Raw genomic sequence first — 17238 nt, 5'->3', positions numbered from 1 at the left:
ATTCAGCCTCCCCCTTCCCTTTCCTTTTTTGTTGCTTTATGGTAAAATGTACTTTACTCATTCTTTCTGCCGCCATTCTTTTCAATTTCTATGTGCTTCACTTCCTATCAAAGTCCACTTCAAAAAAAAAAATATATATATACTGTGTAGTTTGTTTGTGATGAGTCAACACATATTTATTTTATTGCAGTTGAAACAAAAGATGATATCATTATCATATGATTTATTGTTTTATGTCTGTAAAATATATCTTCCTTTTGTCTTCTAACTAATTTGTGCTTACAGTAATAACCATTCCCTGTTTTGTTCACCCATACTGATGTATATTTATCATCCCCCAAATTTCCTCTTTGCATGTTTATTAATCAGATTATAACTACTTGTTTATTTTTATGTTTTACCTTTGTATCTTGTCTGTTTGTTCACCTCGTTTGTTTTTATTTATTCCTGTCTTTCAAAAGAGGATCTTTCTAGTGATGAATGTGATTCTGAAAATGAATTTATGCAAGGTTTGTCTTACCTGTATTCTTTGGGGATTGAGAACAACTAATCCCAATATTGTCATGCTATTTAATAATCGCAGTCGAAGTAATCTATATTTGATGCTTATATCTTGATGCCCATTGTAAATTCTGAAAGACCATATTTTGGTTATTTATTAAACTTGTTCAATGGAGAAAATTTTTATAGATTAATTCTGAGCAAAACTTAGTATTCTGTAGTTTTTGGTGATGGTAATGATCTAGATTTAGTGATATACAAAAATTAGCTTTAAAGCCTATTATCACCTTTGTATTCATTTGAAACTTCAACAAAATGAAGAGATACCCCAAAGAAAATAATAATGCTCATTATTTATCCTTTGCTGATAATACTGTTACATCGATTCGAGAGAATACAGTAGTCTTTAATTGTAGACCTATCATTATATTTTGAAGTCTTCAAAGGAAATTGATGCTAGATATGGCTGCACACTATAGATAAAAATAGTAGACTTATAAGAATAAAACTCTGGTTGTGTATTTTGCAAGGGCCTTATTTTTTATGATAGATACATTCACGCTTTATTCAAACTGGTATTGGTAATTTTCAAAATTAACTCAAATAATTTTACATGCAATATTGCATCTGACCTTACTTAATTGTTATGTTTTACTAGTTTAATAGAAACCAAATCGTCATGTTCAGTGTTTGATGACTACCTCCTTTTGAATTGAAAAGCATTTACAAATGTTTAGATTTTGTGGAGTATCTGAACCCCTCTTATAAAAAGATTAAATAATGAAACATTTTATGAAGTGTGCAATAAAATTATACAAAGGCTCTATGTATATACATGAGTGTTGTTCACTAATATTCACCAATCATTGTAATTCACTGTATCTATAAAGCATATTATTTTGTATTCTATTAATCCCACACTCATTGCATCTATCTAACAAGCAGTGATGACACCTGATAACTTCTATGGTAAGACTCGGTGGCTCCCATGTATGGTATCCTCAACGATGTCCTGAACCTCCAAATTTGCTTTTTTTTCTCTGCTATCCTCTGTTTCTCACCCTTTGTGCTTGATTTTCTCATTTAATAGTTGACTATGTGATTAAAAATACTTGTCATTCACTCATGCACTGAATGGACCCAATTTTATATTTTTGGCGTATTCTTGGAAATTGATGGAAGCTAGATGTTAGCAATATAATTATTAGACACTTGTAGTATGGTGCACAACAATACTTTGGTGCTGCATGTATTATTGACAGTGGTATCAGCTAATCATAATAGTAGTACTAGTATATAGTCGGTGGCCAGTTTTAACCTTATATCTCAATACCTTAAAATTAATAAGAACAAAAACACTGATAGGATTATCATCTGAAACTGGTTTCTAATACCTGTAGAGAATTATTTTCTCAGCAATAGAATGTTTCCACTTCTGTGTCATACATGAGCTGTGCACAAATTATTTACATTTTGATATGCAATGTGTTAACAGTCCACCAACTACTACATGGTATATGGGTATAGGTGTTAAGTGGTTCAAGCACTCGCATTTCAGGGTGTTTTTTCAGGCTTAATACTGCAGAGAGAGAGACTAATTCACAATTGCCTCTAATTCATTCTAGGGCAGTTTTCCTGAGGTCAATCTTCACCTTATCCAAAAATTCCCCTGCAAGTAACATTATAACCTTAGCCTGAATCCTAAACTTGAATGTAACCCTATCCCTATTCACATGTATAACCTTTACCGACCTCTTACTTACCTATACCTAGAAAATATACACAAAGTTGTCCTTCTCAGTGAGTTTGTCCTAGCTTAGCAATTTATTGTATGTTTGATTTTTCTGATCGATGTAATCAGTTGTAATTAAAAAAAAAATATTCTAAAATCACTGCCAAGCTTCGTATTATGGGCCAACTTCAAGGTGTTTTTTAGAAACAGAAACGAACTTGATCCCCATTCTGGTTGGGTTTTGGAAAATAAAGTTCCCAGTTTGGTGATCCAACATTCTACATACATGTCCCATTCATTCCTTTTCCTGTCAGTGTGAAATGAATTCATATATAAGCCACAACTCTCAACCTTCATTATTCCTCCAAGTAGTAAATATGCAAGATGAGTAGTAATCTAGATCCTCCATGTTTGGGATAAGTAGTTACATTGGCTAGTATCTATGTTTGGTACAATTTCAACAAGTAGTTGGTGAAACGATTATAGTATTGTAACTACATGTTAATTCAATGCTGGCACTTCGATCACAAATAAAAAAAAGATTTGCTATTCAGGTTTGAGGAGTGATATTTATCTTCCATTAATTAATATTGTAGAAAAAAAAAATCTTCATAATGACAATGCTCCTGTGTTATGATCATTTAAGTTTTAGTAATGGAATGCTCTCAACTAGGCTAAGCTGAAATTATGCAAATCACGCTGTTATCACCTATATCAAATAAATTGTTGATTTGGCTGATATGTTTTTATATTGTAGAAGAGTTTGGCCTTTGACTTGGTTTCATATTTGTATTTTAAGTGTTCCATTATCAAATAAAAATATGCTACATTTGGGGATTCATAGACCTTTAGATAATGATCAAGTATAGTTAATAAAGATGATTTTCAAAAAATGTATATATATATCAACACTCAAACCTGAACTGCAGAACTTTGAGGGTTAGTGGGGATTTGAAATACTGCATTTCCATCTGCATTAATTTGGGAAGTTACTTGATAGAACAAATTGAAGTATATCGTGATTTGAATATGTGATTTTTCCCCCTGTCTTGATTGTTTATACCTCTTATTGTTGTATGGTAAGGATATGTGCCCTTTCATTGAAGACCAATATTTTTGCTTCATTGTAGTTTTCTATATTGTTTTTTTTTCTACTCCTTTTCAAATTTTACCTTCTCTATTATCCATTTTGAGGGGGGAAAATAGAAATTGTAGTTTTGTGCTGTATTTTCTTTTATTTGTTTCTTGGGATTGAATTTTACAGCTCACTTCAATCTCATATTTGCTTTTAAAGGACAAGTACACCCCAACAAAAAGTTGATTTGAATAATAAAAAAATCCAACAAGCATGACACTGAAAATTTCATCAAAATTGGATGTAAAATAAGAAAGTTATGACATTTTAAAGTTTTGCTTAATTTCACAAAACAGTTATATGCACATCCTGGTCGGTATGCAAATGAGGAGACTGATGACGTCATCCACCCACTTTTTCTTTTGTATTTTATTATTTGAAATATGAAATATTCTAATTTTCACCTCATTGTCAAGTGAAACAAGGATTAATTCCTCCCTGAACATGTGGAATTGGCATTATTTAATACTAAATTTATATGGTTCGGTCAACTAGGTCCTTATTGTCAAATCTGTAAAAAATTTAATATTGTATAATTCAAACAATAAAAAACAAAAGAAATAGTGAGTGATGGACATCATCGACTGACTCATTCGCATGACTCTGAGTTGTGCATATCACTGTTTTGTGAAAAATAAGCAAAACTTTTAAATGCCATAACTTTCTTATTTTACATCCGATTGTTATGAAATTTTCAGCACTATGCTGGTTTTATTTTTCTCTATTTATTCAAATCAACATTTTTCTCGGATGGACTTGACCTTTAACTACTAGTAATTGATTGTTTAATAATGTAGGGTCAAAATTTGTACATTCATGACTGAACTGTCTGTCATCTTCAAATTTTCTTTTTGATTAGTTTTCCCATTTAATTTTGAAAAGCATGCAACGTGTAATAAGAGTAAGAAAAGTAGGGAAAACATATTTTCTTCAAGATCTAGATATTAGTAAATCTGTCAGACCAAATTGATAATATAAAATGTTCTTCAATTTTACTCTGGTGTGACAGCTTCTCTTGTTTTTGTCAAGAAATTATTGTACCTCTCTGTCATTCTAGTCATGACTTTGTTATGGTAGGAATGTTATTTTTGACACCCTAATAAGAGTCTGCCCTTGAGTGCATACTTGTCTAAAGAATCCAACCATGAAATTTTTTTGTAAGTTTTGTTGTAAATAGTGGTCATTGGCGGAAATCCCAGGGGGATGCGTATCCAAATTATAAGGGGGGACACAATGCCAAATGTCCCCCTACTAATTTTGGTATTTTATGATGGAAAGGAATACAATCAAAATAAAACATTTATTTTGGACAAGATGACCTTACTTTTTGGGTGATAACCTTTTTTTTTTGCTTGTAACATTTTCGTGCCCCTGGTCCCACTACCTTTGTGGAGAGATTTCCGCCCTTGATAGTGGTACATTTGTGCTTGCATGATGTCAAATGTTCTTTTACTCCAAATTATTTGTTCATTTAAAGAAGTCATATCACACCTTTAAGTCAACAAGGAGTCCTAATTTTCCTGAAAGAGCCTTTCTCATAGAGAAGAACCAGCTATTTCTTCCTCATAAATCTTATGTCTATTCATTGTAAACAAAAAATAAAATTAAAAACAAAACTGTATGGTATGAAATATTTATGATTGTATATATGTTTTTAATTCTTTGGTGTTTGCTCATTTCTTTTTAATTCCGAGTTAATACCTAAGATAGTCATATTTGACTATTTGATCAGTGTTTGCTCTTTCTCTATTCTAGGAATGGGTAAAGAAGTGGAGAACATCCTCATGGAAAACTCAGAGCTCAGACAAACAAAGTGAGTCTTGTAAGGAGTAGAAATTTATTCCCACTACACATGAATGATTGAACACACTTCGCTGATAAAGGTTTTATACTAGAATGATATGTTGTTCATACTACATTCAATGTTACGGAAAGAAATAGGATCTGGGCAGATACTTTATTGCTGTTATCTTCATGGCATCTTGAAAGCCCCTGTTAATGAAACAGTGTTTTAGAATTGAGACATGCAGTACATAAAATACAGTATATAAACACACATTTATCATATGAGTAACTGTTTTATTTTCAGACTTAAAATTTTCATTCTCATTCATATTTTCCTCTTTTTTAGAATGTTCATTTTAATACATCATATTCAATTTCATTCTTTTTATTCATTTCAAGTTCATTTCTTTTCATTTGTTATTTCTTTTCATTTGTTATTTCTTTTCATTTAATTCTTCTGTTTTTCTATTTCTTATTTGACTTCATATAATTCATTATTATATTTCATTTTATTCTTTACTGTTTTTTTATATTTATTTGACATATTTTGTAATATACCTCCTTTTATGGTATCCAATTCCAATTCTCATTCTTTAGGAATGCTTTGAATGTTGTCAAGGATGATCTCATAGCCCAGGTTGATGAACTCACTTCAGAAACAGAGATGTTAAAACAGGAGATTATGAGCATCAACAATGCCAAGTCAAGACTCAACGTACGCATCGCAGACGTGGAAGAGGAATTGAAAAAGTAACGATTCATTCTTAACTGTTCCACAATCTGAAAGACTTTATCAAGATAGTTTAACTGTCATTAGATTAAACGTCAAAATGCAGCATTGTAATATGTTGCAATTTGGGAGACTATTCTCTAATCAGGTCTATAGGCTCCTGTGCTGGAGTTTGTCTTGTTATACATGTACCGTTTGATAAATCAATAAATAATGTAATTATTTACTATCAATAACTGGGATATACTCATTTGATTTGCTTGTTCATTACGATGAACCAGCACGCCGAATATACAGTACACAATTTTCCTGCGCGCGCGCTACATCTCCCTATGAACGCACTGTCCCAAGATCATCGCGCAATTTGGCGTCCATTTCCTCTTTTACTTTCGCCTGCCGCCGTGATCAGACGTTAGCTAAGTACACTCCCACTTTACTATAAAAGTGTCCGTTGCTTACATATTTATCTATGTATTTACAGCCTATTTCAATCCCTTGCCTTTCGGCTTTAGATTGATTTCATTTATATCATAGTGCATGGAGCATTCGTGTTATTATTCACGTTTTTCTTTAAATAAACTTGTGAGTTCCGAACCGTCAGTTTCGTTTTCTCACAGACGGGTTGCTTCCTCTTCCCTTACCCGTAGTTCCGCGCACTCTTCCTGCGGGCCGCAGGCATTGATACGATGCCAAATCCTTTTTAATTCTTTATTATTCTTGACTTGCACCTTTGCCTCGTCTTGAATTGAATTGATTTTATTTCCTCCCCACAGCTTAGGCTATGGGACAGATAGGAGCGTCGTCCTTGTTTGTTCTCAAACTTGTTTTCAACTTGTTCCTTTGTGAGTCGGTTGATTGTCTCAATCAATCTTTTGTTTTTGTTTGATTAATTGATTGATTGATTAATTAATGAATTAATTCGTTGTTAATTAACCAATTGGTTAATTGTTTAATTATTAATTAATTTTAATAATTATTTTTGTATTAAAATTTTTTTTTTTAAGACTTATTGTCTTTAAAAAAATTTCTCTTAAAATTTTTGGGAAGCCCCCCTGTTATCTATTAGCGTCCTTTAAAAAAGTTTTTGCTAATGAGTTTTCGGCTTTCCAGTTTAAGGGAAGTAAGTTTTTACTTCTTCCTTTCAGATCAGCTCCTTTACTTCTTTCTTTTGACCCTTGTCAAAAAAAAAAAAAAAAAACCTTGTGTTTTTTTTTCTTAGCCGATCCTGCTCTTCGTCCTTGGACTTAAACATTTCTGTTTTTAATTAATTAACGTCATGTTTACGTGTAATTGATAAATAATTAAAAAAAAAAAAAAATTAGTTTTTTTTTTCTCACTTCAGCTTCTTAACTTTGTTTGATCTCATGTTTAAGAAGTCGGTCCTGTTCTTTCCGAAGTTATTAATTTTATTATTAATATTTCTGATAAGGATCTTGCTTTGTCACCTTTCTTGTCCACCCACCCCTCCGCCCCCTCTCTGTTTTTGACCCTCCTTTTGTTCTTTCAGCTAAGAACTTACCAGGTAGATGAGCTCTTTTGACTCATCTCCTGATGACTCCAAACCTGCCGCTGGGAGAGAACCAGACATGGTATTATTGTTCCCGTGATCAGCGGCGGTGAGTATGAGGGCAAGAGAGTGAGACCCTTTGTGATGGGCTCTATAAAGGGTGGAACCGTGGAGTTGCGTCCACGTGCCTTGGAAAAAGGAGGGTGGAACCGTGGAGTTGCGTCCACGTGCCCAAGAGGGTGGAACCGTGGAACCGCGCCCACGTGCCCGAGCGTTTTAGGGTGGAACCGTGGCGCAGCGGCCACGTGCCTGAAAGGTGATAGCCAAGGCTCCCTCGACGGGACCTGAACCTATTTTGGGGAGTGTTGTACTAGTATAGAAAACTTCACTCCTCCAGGGCTGCTTTACCCACCGGCTATCGGGTCCAACAAGTCCGGGTTAAGAGCATGGGACTCTTTTCCCGGCACAGACTAGGCTCGATGCTTTGTCAGTCTCCTTCAGGGAGCATTAGCAAAGGGCTACCAGCCCCTAGTCGCTAGAGACACGTGAGCTCAACTCCGTCAATCTCACGATTATCTGATCAGGGTGGAACCGTGGAATCGCGTCCACGTGCCCTTAAAGGTGGAACCGTGGAATTAGCGTTCATGTGCCTAAACGGCTTGATCAGATTTGGGTGATTTTTCTCATGCGAGATATCACGTCCCCCCTGTCTCTTGTGCCCTCTTCTGCCCCCCTGGCGGGGGCCGCATAGAAGAGGAAGAAGAATAAATTCTAGGTTGCTAACCCCGCTTCGCTGGCAGACCCTTTCTTTCTAATTCTTGTGCCGATGGTCAGGCGTCGTAACTTCATGTTACAACAGAACGCCCTCGAGCATCAAAGATTTTTATCCTCATGCTCTCTGTCAGCTAAAACCGCCGTGTCAAACACCGGGCAGGTCAAGCAGACATTCGCCATCTCACACCTCGGAGAGTCACCGGCAATATCATGATTCGCCGGCGCACGCACCTGCAAGGGAAATTCCCGCTAATACACAGGTGTTATCGACATACGGGCATCGCCCCCCATTATGTCACCAGACTCCCGATAATTGTGGGTCACGCGTCGCAACTCTCATGTTGCTTCACACGCCCACGAGCAGTGCGGGTAAATTCCCCCACGCTTCATGTCAGCTTCAGCCGCCGTGTCAAGCACCGGGCAGGTCAAGCAGACATTCGCTATCTCACACCTCGGAGAGTCACCGGCAATTTCATGATTCGCTGGCTCACGCACCTGCAAGGGAAATTCCCGCTAATACACAGGTGTTTTCGACATACGAGCATCGCCCCCCATTATGTCACCAGACTCTCGCTTCATGTCAGCTTCAGCCGCCGTGCTAAGCACCGTGCGGTTCAAGCAGTCACCTGCCCTCTCACGTCGGGCTTTTATTGAAACGCTGTTCACCTACACGGTGACCCCGTTTCTATGCAGGTGCTTCCAACATACGGCTTCCAAGCCAACATGTCGGCAAGCTCTCGATGACCGACGGCTGGACGTTGCATCCTTACAGGTTGCATCAACACGTCCCGAGCATTAGGGTTCTTACCCTCGTGTTCTCCGTCATTACAGACCGCCGCTACGCGACGGCCGGGCTTATCAACAGCCTCGCACCAGCCGCCGGCCCTTTTCTTTGAAATTGCCGGCCCTTTCACCCGCACGGGTGTTTTCATGATATGCACAGGTGCTGCTGACGTTTGGGTCTCACCCAGCAAGTTGGCAAGCCCCCGTATGTCGCTGGTTGGACGCTGTAGACGCTTGGCTGTTTTCTGTCGGTCTTATTGCCGGTGACGGGCATTGAGCGGATTGAGTTTCTCCCGCCAGCCCGCACTCCGGGGAGCCCTCGGCGAGTTCACCTGCATGGGTATCCCCCATTAATATGCAGGTACTCCTGAATTCGCCCTCTACGTCAAGCCTCCCAGTTTGACCGGGCATCGCTTACGGCAACGGCTCTTTCAGCGGTAACTCTCTCCATTCTACCCCCTAGGCGGGCCTGTAGATTGGAGGTAAGAATTTCTAACATACCGCATGCCTTCCTTCTCTCATGAGAATGTTTGGCTGTTTTTGAGAGGGCAACCTATCACGCCCGCGGACCGTCCGCCCAGGCGACGGGACCGCCATCTTTTGGCCTGAACCTCACTTTCTATACGAAAGTAAGGGTGCCCTGTCTTTACTTTTAACTCCTTCTCTTCCTTGTAAGGTTAGAGTCGGGGCTAGTACAGACACCCGTCCTCCAGCGATCGCCGCTGTAGTGAGGGCGACTCCGATATTAGCACCATCACCGCTCAGCGGTATGTCTCACTATCTCGTAGCTCTGCCGAGCTTATGAGCATAAATATCGGATCTGAATGTCACGGCGATTAATAGTTCTCCTATACTTAATAATCGCTATGCCTTCACCACCCGGTGCATTATGGTTATTTTGTAACCTATTTGTCTCGTATTCGGGCGGCTCGTGCGAGCCCTGCCCGAGCTGCCATCATCGGTCGTCCCCCCCGGACCCCGCCGGCAGCACCCGCACCGAACGCCCGGAGGGAATCGGCTATTTATATGCCAGATACCCCTCCTGTTGACATTCACAACTTGTTCCCCGAGTCTTTCCCGGTGGAAAGAAACAGCCATATATCTCTTTAGATTGTCGGCTGTGTGCGTGCGTTCAGGCTTGTTTCAAGCCCCAGGTTTTTTCTGTCGGCATTTCTATGCCTACATCCTGGGCGCACCCACCATGCCGGGTCGGCGAGTTCACACCAAACTGTCCGCCACCAGGCCATCGGTCGAGCTCAAACAGTCTATCCGATAGACTGCCCTCTATGTGGGTCAAACTTGCGGGCGTCTCCGCCGCTTCCTCGTGTGGAGTGGGCTACGGTCGATGCATTTACCGTGCCCGTTTGTCGAGTTGTCTTCTTTTTAGAAGCTTTTTTACTCGGCACACTTGAGTCGCCTCGCAGGCTGCTTTCATCCTCCTTCCATGCTATGTATGTGACCATGGTCACTGCGTGACCGAGGATGATGTAATCGTGGTGGATATACAATTATGTATAAAATATATACGTGTGTGTATGCATACTTATGCCTGTCTAACCACGATCACCACAACCCGCTTTCTCTCGGGCCGACTGTGGATGAGTCCCTCCATGAAAGTGATTTACTTCACTGGAGTTCTTCTTCTTAGAAGCTTAGATTCTCATCCCCCGCTGCTTAGGGCGTCATTTTTGCCACCCCCCGCAGCTTCTCGGAACTCCTTATCTTACCGATATCGGACTGTTCCATGCTGTTGCAACCAGCGCCGGCGGTGCTTGCCCTTGCGATCACCAGAGAAACCAGGCCTTGTCGCTGTTTTCGTAAACAACTGGTTCTCATCGCAGACTGAGGGAAATATTGGTGATTATTTTCCTCAAGTCGCCTTTCTCCTCCGCTTGTTTCGTCAAGCGAGGACTTAGACACTCTTAGCCAGTTTCCGTCCCTAACCTTGATAGGACAGGGCCGTTGTTACCTCACTCGATTCCGTCGGGAACGTAACTGTTGAGGTATCATGTCTGGCGTTGTCTGTTGGTTCAGAACATCTTGACCGACATCTCTTGATCATCGTTTACACGTAAGATCATGACAGAGACATTGTTCGCCAGCTCATCTCTGGCGTACGCTTGCTGCAACTAGGGATTACTCCGCTCAGCGGACATCCATCGTAGCCTAGTCTTACGGGCCCTCTCGGCGATGGTGGCTTCAGCCAAACCACCGCCCACCTCTCCCGCCGCGGGCACTGCACCCTCGGGCGGGTGTTTTATTTAGTACGGGAGAAAAGGGATCCGCTGTCTATCACACTTATTATGTCGTGATGCGTGCCGCGTTTTGCTCCGACACGCCCGTTTGAGCTGCTTTGACCAGACTGTTCTATCCTACATAGACAGCAGGTCCATGGCAATTTCTTATTAACAGGATGGCACTCAGTCGCTTTTCTCGACACATTGACTGCCTTACGAGTGGTTTACTTCAACCTTACTCTCTGTCGTTCCATGTCCTTATCGGACCGCTGGAAACGTCCTGCCACAGCTCTCTATCAGAATTCTGCAGATGTTCTGCCCTCACGCATTTGAGACAGATATCGAATTCTGGGCGCCTTCTCCCACGCGGGGGCTTCTGAGATATCTCGCATTCCTTACGTTTGCATGGTTGCGGCTTGGCTTAAATTATTAAGCCGGTGACTTGACCGTGGCTTTTATTAGCCCCGCTGTCGCCTTCTCAGATTGATTGATTGATCACTTACTGAACCGTACAAGTTTCAGTCTTCCGATCACGATTCTTGTCGAAATTTTCAACAAAATCGGATCGTTTTTTGATCATCGGCAATTATCATCCCTCCGGTTACGGATGATTAATACCTTCAATCCGAATCTTACAACCTCTTAAGTTCTTCTCAAACGTTGAGCTTGTATGGCTTAGTCCGTCATGGCACCTGTCGGTCGTTCTTGACGCTTGACTAACTCCCTCTTGGATCGGTATTCAGGGTATCTTTTGTCTGTCTATCAGTCGAGATCCCTCCTGTATCTGTTTATATATAACCATTTACAGTACAAAGCTTTGCATACTTATGCATCGCTCCCGGACCGTTGCCGGGTTTGGCTTAGATTAGGTGTGACTTCTAACCCTCGTCTTTGTTTGCCATTCTTCAGACAATTCCCAACTCTGTGAAGTTGGTTGTTTTGTCGCGCAAGCCGTTTGCGGCAGCTTTTCGAGACATCTTTCACGCTGGATTGTTGAAACGATCAAGTCAGTTGGTGATGATGTTCTCCTTCAGACACTAGGCCGAGGGCCCATGATACTATAGTATCATTCTTCTTGGGCTCTTTCTATGGAATCGTCGTATACGACATCTTGAGGACCGCCTTTTTGGCGCTCTTCTAATTCCTTGTTCTTAAGGACCTTTCTTCACATGAGGCCTTATTTGCCTCCTCTGTCCTTAAGGCAGCGGCCTTTCGTGTCTTCATCTCCCTATTTTTGTACGCACTTTCTTAGTCTAGACATGCCTCCCTTCACGTTGAATCCGTGTTGGTCTAGCAAATCAAATGAGTATATCCCAGTTATTGATAGTAAATTATGAAAATACTTACGTTTATTTTCTTATTTACGAGATAACTGGATATACTCATTTGAACCCTCCCACCTACCCCTCGCCTTGCGTGGCAACATGTCTTGCGTGCAGGCTCATGGGAGGAAATGGACGCCAAATTGCGCGATGATCTTGGGACAGTGCGTTCATAGGGAGATGTAGCGCGCGCGCAGGAAAATTGTGTACTGTATATTCGGCGTGCTGGTTCATCGTAATGAACAAGCAAATCAAATGAGTATATCCAGTTATCTCGTAAATAAGAAAATAAACGTAAGTATTTTCATTTTTTTTTTCATTATGATAACCAATGATAACGCTGTGAAGTGTAGAAGATAAATAGATATCATTCTTGAGGCCATACATTACAAGACTGAATACCGGTAATCAATTTTAAGACCTTGTCACTGAGTTCCAGAGAATTCTCGAGGCCATACATTATAAGACTAAGTACCGGTAATCAATAAAATAAAAAAAAGAAATGAAAATTGATAGACAGGATAATGAGAGCCTTGTCACAAGGTCTCATTGAAAGCAACATCCATATATTCAAACAGCTTTAATAGAGAATACATGTGATATGCACTTCTTTATGAGGCAATAATGTTTTTTGTCTTCCAGGGCAAGGGAAGAGAATGAGAAGATTCGAGAGATTGATGATGAAGAAGGTGTTCCCATGGCCCAGAGGAAACGCTTCACTCGTGTGGAGATGGCTAGGGTTCTTATGGAAAGAAACCAATACAAAGAGAGATTGATGGAACTACAAGAAGCTGTTAGGTGGACAGAGATGATCAGGTAAGATGGTGATAATGATGATGGTGATGGTGGTGATGATGGTGATAAGCATGTTTTTGGTGGTGGTTAGGGTTCTGATGGAAAGAAGCCAGTACAAGGAGAGATCAATGGAGTTACAGAAAGCTGTTGAGTGGACAGATTGTAGAAGTAAGATGATGGTAATGGTAGTGGTGAGTTTGGTGGTGACAATGGTGATGTTGGTGATGATGGTGGTGATGGTAGTAGTGATGATAATGGTGATATTGGTGGTGATGATAGTGGTGGTGATGGTGACGGCTAGCGTTGGCATGGAGAGATTGATTAAGCTAAAAGAAGCTGTTAGGTGGACAGAGAAGATTAGGTAAGATGTGATGATGATAGTGGAGGTGGTGATGATGATGATGATGATGATGGTTTTGATGATGAGAACTATTAGGACCACCAAATTCATTTTTTTCTCCCTTATCCTTTCTTGTGTGTGAAAAAGCATGACCTATAAAGTATTTGTTTACTGACTACCATAATGTGAATTACATTTCTATTGTTATCCTACAGAGCTTCCAGAGAACATCCATCCTTTGAAGGAAAGAAAAACAAATCATCCATCTGGAAATTGTAAGTGTATGCTTTCCTCTTCTATCAATTATCCTGTAGTCAATAATATTCTTTAATACCAGATTCTCCATTAGACAATAAATCTTATCCTTTAATCCCATTGTTGAAAGTGGCATTTATCTATATGTATCTGGTCATTGCTATATCAGAGTGTTGAAGGGGATGATGTTTTGATTTTATACTAAAAAATACTTAAGTTTTAATTGTCTTCATTAAATGCATATAAATCTTTGTAAGAAAGAACTAGGTGAATAACAGAGTAATATTATTTGTGCCTTAATGATTATTTATTACTACATGTATCTCAAATTGCCCTATGCAATCAGTTTTTAGTTTTTGTAAAAGTAAATGATTTTACATAGATAAAAAATTCATAAAAAGCACAACTATTACCTACTCATCTGCGAATATTACAATTTGATTTTTCATTTCCTCATTTTTAATCGACAGTTTCAGCAACCTCTTCACAAGTTCATCATCAAGCTCTTCCTCCATGGCAGCGCCCCCTCCCAGACGAAATTACCCCGCGGCCAATGTACGATACAATGCCCCCACGGGATACGTCGCACCTAACAACAAGCAGCGTACCCAGACGATTGCATCGCTTGACAACAAGACCAAAGCTTTTGATTTCTTGGAAGATGGGTGAGTGAAAGGTCTCCCAAGACAGTTGATCAATAGCTTTTATTTCTATATTGTATATATCCATGATGATGACCAAGATCCATAGCTGGTTCAGGGGAAAAAAAAAAAAAAAATTCAGGGGCTCCATTTTAAATTTTTTGTCAAATTTTGGGGGCTCCATTTCTACCTTTCGGGGGCTACTTTTTGCATAACGGGGGCTCTTTTTGAATGCTACTTTTTTGTATTTTGAGGAATACCTGTTCACTAATTAATGAATTATTACTTTTTGTTTAATATTGTATGATTTTTTAAGTTATTTTTTTCATGCTTATAATCTTGGGTGTGTGTGTGTGGGTGTGACTGTGAGTTGGACTTGGATATAAATGAATTCAATATCTAATTTCTACTCCATCTTTTCCAGTACAGTACCCTGTACTCGGCCATGTACATGTAATAAAGGCCCACATACCCTAACTTTTCATGAAGTTCTTTGAAAAGCAGATCTCCATGAAAATTGCATTTCTCTATGGGGGAGTCTAAATTTGGTGAGAATGTATTCATTAAGAACTTTAATATACTACATGACAATGAAGAAATCATCAAACTTTATTGGCAGTTTTGAATAATATACCTGAAATGTAAACTCTGTCTGAAACAGAAAATCACCATCATTGAGGCCTTTACTGAGCGAATTGTCCCCCAGAGCTCTGGCAGAGAGACAGAGCTCAGACTGGCTAGCTAGTACTAGCGCCAATGCGTGCGCCTGCCGCCGGCCTTGTAAAATAGATGGAGCTTTGTTTGATGATTTATTGTCTGATATTTACCACATCCCCTAGAAAAATAAAACAAATGATTTTTAAGTTATAATTAATAAATAAGGTAAGTTATTTTGGATGTTAATAGGCTGTTTTGAAAAGCAAAGCCGAATGACAACTAACCAATGATAGGTTACTAGACTCTGGGATTTATTTCCTGTGTAATTTGAATTATTTTATCACAGAATTGTGATATCTGTAGGGGAAACATGTGCATTAGAAATTGCACATGGTGGTAGTCATAATGGACCCCTATACATGCAACTGTTTCCCGACCGTCACGTTGATTTTTTTTTTCCATACCTGGTACCATGTGTGTGGAAATACGTGGTACAGAAAAAAAGACGCAACTTCGGAATTTGAAACTGCGCTCCTCGCTATTTTCAAGACTTATTCATGATTTTTAGTGTGGATTTTGGATGATTTTTAAATGGTAAGCGGAGCTCGAGCATATGGCGCTAGTGGGTCGTTGAGTTGTTATCACTCGGCAATAATTTCGGGGGCGACATTCAGATTTTATGTCGCCCCCGAAAGCACGATTTTGGGTGATTTCGAGGGCGACTTTAGGCATTTCCGGGGCAAATTCGCCCGCCGCCCCCGTGTATTTTTTTCACTGAGCTGGTTCTACATTTGTAGATTTGGTTGAATATATTTCTTTTATGTATGCATGTGTTGTGTTTTTTGTTTTTCATTTTTTTATGGTTTGCTAGAAAAGTTTTCATCATTTGTAAAGGTGATATTGATTTATTTTTGTTATAGTGTAAATTTGTTTAGAGCAAATGGAAAGTCTGGAAAACCAGATGGCTATAGCCCCCCCCCCCCTCCCTTAGCATACATGAATGGACAAAAGACAAGAAATACAATAATTATGGATGTAATTGGATTGTGTTTATTATTTCTTCTTTTGCTATATAACACATTAGTGAGGGTAGTCAGCGCATGAAAGACAAGCGAGAGCAGTACAAGAAGGTCAAAGCACATGTTAGGAAAGATGATGGGCGTGTCCAAGCTTATGGGTGGAGTCTACCAGCCAAGCACCCCTCCCCCTCCAGAAGCCCCGCCTCTAACCAATCTCAGGTAGATGGTAGTACAGCAGTAAGTACTGGAGGTGGAACAGGGCGTGGCCTGATGGGCGTACCTGTCCCTGTCTTCTGTCGGCCGTTGTTGGAGAAGGAGCCCGGAGCTAAGGTCAGTATACAACAACAATTAGATATGAGTGCAGAATTTTGCATGAGATGAGAGTGATTGATCTGTTCAAGGAAACAAAGCCCCATTGAAGTAAATGTCTATATTTTACCTAATATAAATGATGTACCATTGTTATAAATACAAGAGTTTGAGAAATTCATAATAATCAGGAAAAATGAATAAAATAATTTGTACAGAACTACAGATAATAAAAAAACAATGAAATGGAAGAAGAATGTTCAACTGTCCTGTGCTGCATTGAAAAAAAAAACTCATAGGGGATTTCTTTTGAGTATATGAATTTCAAACAGGAAAGAACAAGGTCTCACAAGTTTCCTATCTGCATTTCATATGATGCCTCAATCGAAGGAGATAAACATGGAATAACCAAGTCCTGTTTTGTACTGTTTGAATTTCTGTAGATATCAAAAGAAAATGGTATGTTGACAATCTGCCATGTATAAGGTATTTTGTTAACATAATGCTAGGTATATAGAGTACCGAAGTGATAATGCCACAAAAAACTTTTTTGCATTTCAGAGTTTTTTAATACCATGCCTCGGCAGGGCATGATGAAAAATACCCACTACCAAAATACGTAAATTGCCCCATTGAAGTTAATTTATTATTGGCCTGGTTCCTAACATTTAGAACCAGGCCAGTACATTTATTTCAATAGGGTTAATTATGTAGTC

General features: G+C 39.4%; 1 protein-coding gene across 1 annotated transcript in view; it reads left to right on the top strand.

The window, feature by feature from the left end:
- LOC129261028 (C-Jun-amino-terminal kinase-interacting protein 4-like) overlaps nucleotides 1-17238 on the top strand; it is a 55636-nt gene that overhangs the window by 15333 nt on the left and 23065 nt on the right. Inside the window, exons 7-13 of the mRNA XM_064114564.1 lie at nucleotides 1447-1470; nucleotides 5124-5181; nucleotides 5751-5903; nucleotides 13149-13322; nucleotides 13857-13916; nucleotides 14367-14561; nucleotides 16279-16543. Coding sequence (XP_063970634.1) covers nucleotides 1447-1470; nucleotides 5124-5181; nucleotides 5751-5903; nucleotides 13149-13322; nucleotides 13857-13916; nucleotides 14367-14561; nucleotides 16279-16543 — 929 coding nt within the window. The remainder of the gene's footprint in view (nucleotides 1-1446; nucleotides 1471-5123; nucleotides 5182-5750; nucleotides 5904-13148; nucleotides 13323-13856; nucleotides 13917-14366; nucleotides 14562-16278; nucleotides 16544-17238) is intronic.

The sequence above is a fragment of the Lytechinus pictus genome, unplaced genomic scaffold (assembly GCF_037042905.1).
Source record: "Lytechinus pictus isolate F3 Inbred unplaced genomic scaffold, Lp3.0 scaffold_19, whole genome shotgun sequence".
NCBI lineage: Eukaryota > Metazoa > Echinodermata > Echinoidea > Temnopleuroida > Toxopneustidae > Lytechinus > Lytechinus pictus.
This window is presented reverse-complemented; position numbering and strand designations above follow the sequence as displayed.